The sequence below is a fragment of the Vigna angularis genome, chromosome 2 (assembly GCF_016808095.1).
Source record: "Vigna angularis cultivar LongXiaoDou No.4 chromosome 2, ASM1680809v1, whole genome shotgun sequence".
In the NCBI taxonomy this organism is placed as follows: Eukaryota; Viridiplantae; Streptophyta; class Magnoliopsida; order Fabales; family Fabaceae; genus Vigna; species Vigna angularis.
Window position 1 is genome coordinate 46,459,238 of NC_068971.1, and position 4,623 is coordinate 46,463,860.

The 4,623-nt window shown below is 33.2% G+C and overlaps 1 protein-coding gene across 1 annotated transcript; it reads right to left on the minus strand.

Annotated features, from left to right (window-relative positions):
• Positions 1 to 1,256: 1,256 nt before the first annotated feature.
• LOC108327593 (protein STICHEL-like 3) lies at positions 1,257 to 4,623 on the minus strand. Its single transcript, XM_052872654.1, is given in 4 exon segments — positions 1,257 to 1,262; positions 1,403 to 2,995; positions 3,083 to 3,196; positions 4,606 to 4,623. Coding segments are annotated over 4 exon segments (1,731 nt in total).

Consider the following 4,623-nt stretch of genomic DNA (forward strand, 5'->3'; position numbering starts at 1 on the left):
AGCAGCTGAAGGGGAATTCAAATATTTCGTACATTTGAATGAAACACTTAATATGATGAGAATAAGAACTGGAATTGAAAAATTGTTATTTCCTTGACCAAGCCTTTTCCATTTTAAGAGGAAGGCTAGGAAATAAAGTTCAGATATTTAATTTTGAGTGAAATATAAGAAATAATATGGTCCATAACATATTTTCAGATATTATAGGAAATGTGAAGAGAAATTAGATAGGGACTGTATAGCATAAATATGGGACTCTTCCCTCAAATGAATTCTGATTTTTGGTTTCAACATTTCCTTAGCCAAAATTTCAAACTTTCTTCGGCCCAACGGGCTCCGTACTATTCTCATCCCTATTTTAGTTAATTTCATCGTAACATTTTTTAAATTATTTGATTTTACAAAATTAGAAAATTTAGTGCTTAATTCCTCGATTCTTTGGGTTATGATTTTCATATTCATTATTAATTTGTATTTATGGGTGAATTAAGTAGGGGTGGGCAAACTGCCCTATAGTGCACTGCACTATACAAATTTATAGTTAACTATAAATCAGTTTATGAAAACTGTACTGAACTAAAAGATAGTTCAGTTAACTGAACTGAACTAAGTATTTTTTTAGTTAACTATAGTTTAGTTCAGTAAACTATTTTAACTCAAACAAACAAAATGTTTTGGTACTATTGTTAAAGTATTGGACACTTCTACAATACAAACCATGCACTACTAACTACAATCAGAATTAACAGTTATTATTGGCAATTAAAAACATTCTAAACAATGCCAAAGCTAAATATTCGGGTCTGCACTTGATCTCCTCCATACATGCTCCAATATTCGGTGCATGTCTTCCCGGGAATTGAAAGATAAGAATTCATCAACTTCATCCAATACCAAAAGAATGCAGCACCAGAGACTCCAATGCATCACCACCTAATGTTCACAAAGGAAAATATGTCTATGCCTAATGTATATGTTTTTACAAAATGATGAGGCTTAAATTAATAACTGGGTGTTGTCTAAAAATATGAGATTACTCTACTCACATGGTTGTCTACGGAAGAACTTCCTTCTTCGCCTTTCTTTTGTGAAATCATAGGTCCCAGCAAGTATGTCTGTAATTACTGTAGCAAGTTGTGACATCAAAGCCAATGGCTCAACACCGGCTTCCATTATCACTCTTAAATTCTTCACGATGTTAAATGTGTCTGCCGATAATGCCAAATCAAGCAGATCCACCAATTTTTCATCAAAGATTAGCCCTACATGAACCAAGGATTTAACTTCAGAGCAATTCATGCATAGCAAATTAACAAAATTAACTCCAGTAGTTTACAGTAGAAATATAATTCAGTGTAAGAATGAGTCATGACAGAAACACACTAACAAGTAAACAGCTTACCAATTCCTGAACAAGAGGAACGGATATTCTCTGTCCAAGTAAACTAAGTTGTTCAAGGGTCATCTCAGCATCTCTCATAGATCCATCCGACCTTGATGCAATCAGTTTCAGGGCATTCTTCTCAATTTCTAGACCTTCTTTGGTTGCAATCCTCTGCAGAGTATGTATAATATCCGCATCCTTCAGCTTTGGGAAAAAGAATTTTTGACACCTGGATATTATTATATGAGGCAAGACATCAAGACTAGAACTGACAAGGATAAAAACGACACGTCTAGGTGCTCGGTCAATGACCTTCGATATAGCATTCCAACAATCTGTCGACAGAGTATCACAGTCATAAAAAATAAACACTCTGTAATGTGATGGAAGCTAAGAAACAATGATATTGTCCAGTAGGTCCATGATGCTCTCAAAGTCAAAATTGCTAACTGGACCTACTTCCTTTATATTTCTACTCTTGCCCATATCATGCACTATGCAATAATTGCAAAATCCACAAGGTTTTGGGTGTTCTAAAGAATTACAATTCAGAGCTCTTGCAAATATGCAAGCAGAAGACGTTTTTCCAATGCCATAGGGACCATAGAACACGTACAACAAACCAACTTTTCTCTTCATTACTGCATTAGAAAGAGCTTGTGCCACTAAATTTTGCCCAACCATATCTCTAAAGGTTTGAGGCATGTACTTTTGTGTTAAACTTTGGTGTCGACTATGGCGATTCCCTCTCAACTTACGCTGATCACCAGATCTAGCTTTGGATGCGAGATCAGAATCAACATCACGCTTGAATAAGTTATCACCAAAAAGACCTAGTTCCCCAGAATAGTCATGATCCCAACAAGCATTTTCAGTGCTTGCGTGAGACACAAAAGCCTCAACTAGCAAGGGCAGTGCCTCTGCATCATACTTAGTATATGAACTCAAATGCTCAGATGCCATAGGCATCTCAGAAATATGTCTTCCATTGTCATCAAATGTCCCTTTCTTCAACCTAGTGTCTGATAAACCACAAGACAAACTTCTTCCAACCATGTCAAGGAATGTTTTACCCCTGTGATGAATTCTGGACCAATTCCATGGAATGCCACACCCATTTTTCGGAGCCCTAGTAACATTATCATCTCCAAACTCATCAGCCCCCTCCAAGTGATATTTCTGGTGGGCTGAAGCCTGAGCTATTGAGTTGGAAGCCACAGAAAGTTCATTCTCACCTCCAATTTCTCTTGATGTTGTGGCAACACGAGTTCTTCGAGCACTTCGAAACTTACGCCTTTTCCCCCTATTCATTCCACTGCCATTACTGCGCACCCGGGAATCTGCCTCCTCGATAATTTTCTCCTGTCTAGGAAACCTTCCACGAAAATGAATATTTGTTGATGCTAGATCATCACTATCCAAAGGAACATCATTCAGCTGCTCAAAAAGGGTCTTCACTTGAGAATCTTGAACATTCTTCCCCCTCTGTTTGCTCTTTCTATCTTTAGACTCGGAATGCCTGGAAATAACCTTAGAGTGATGGTAGAGCCTGCAATAGTTTGGCGGCAAAGATAGAGAGCGGAAAAACCTTGTAAGGTGACGAGCCTTCGACTACGGAGAACCTTCGACGATGGTGGTAGAGCCTTTGACAGTTCGGCTATGGCAGAGTATAGAAAAGCCTTCAACGATGAGGCGAGCCTTTGACGGCGGCGGCGAAGCTTCGATGGTGGCGGCGAACCTTTGACCGTAACGAGCCTTCAATAGTGACAAGCTTTCAGCGTGGCGAATTGAGAAAAAATTGACACAGATGACCTAAACTCCAGTTAACCCAGTTAACAGTTAACTGTATAATAAGTTCAGTATTTTTAAACTGAACTATTAAGCAGTATAATTGGTTTTTAGTAAAAATAGTTTAAGTTTTTTAAGTACAAAACAGTATAGATAAACTATAGTTTATGGTTTTTAATTGAACTGTGCCCAGCCCTAGAATTAAGGCCTGCAGCTTGGTAGTAGATGTAAAAGGCCTTTAATGATCCCTTGGATACATAAGCTCTTCATCTAACACATTTCTTAATAATACAAACATAAATATATTTTCATTGTATCTATTTCCTCAAAATTTTATTAAAACACGCAAAGAAGAGTGTTTTATATATATATATATATATATATATATATATATATATATATATATATATATATATATATATATATATATATATATATATATATATATATATATATATATATATATATATATTTACGTAAATGCATCTAAAAAATATATCGTACTATTGCTTTCAATGAAATTTCGATAATGGAAAATAAATTATTTCAAATAAAAATAAATATTTTGTACGGTTATTTTGTTAAAACCAGTCATTTATAAAAAAAAAATCTATTTAAATACATTAAAGTAATCTTAAACTTAAAAATGCAAATTTATAACCTAAATTGGCTATAATGAAAATATTTTTATGGTTAATTTTATGAAACGTGTTGAATTTTTAAAATATAGAAAATTCATACGTTATATTAAAATGATGATAGAAAAAAAAAATTATAGGTTGGATGAGCGAAAAACATAATTCATTGAGAAATGGTTCGGAGACTCCATTGAGCTATATGGGAATAAAATAGGAGTATATTTTCGAGGTAAGTAAAAAAATTATAAGATTAAAAAAATATGATAACCTAATTTATTTTGGTTGGTTTCACTTTATCACATCATTTATACAATTTTTTTTATCACGTTTATTTTAATAAAAATCTTATAAAACACATACTTATTAATATTTTCATTTAATTCTTGATACTTATAAGTTCTTTTTATGATAAGTGATTTTATTTACAACTTAATGTCTTAAATTTTACTTCTTGTCAGTAAATTTTATTATTAAGAGGTTTTAAACTTACAATCAAGATGTTATACAATTCAACTAATAATTTCATTATCTGAAAAATATTAAAATTGTTTTTGCTAGACTAGGTAAGTCCTCACAACTCAAGTAACTTGATTTTTTTTTCTCTTATTCTCCTCTGTCAGTTTGTTGTTGTTTCAAAATGATACATGCAAAAATATATGTTTAAATAAGACAGGATTCAAGCGTTTGAGTATCAAACGTAATAATCAATATCATCAACTACTTTACATAGACTTTTTATTTATATAAACTATAATAGACTTTTAATTACCACCAACATAATTATGGCTCAATCACCTTACTTGCAATTATCAT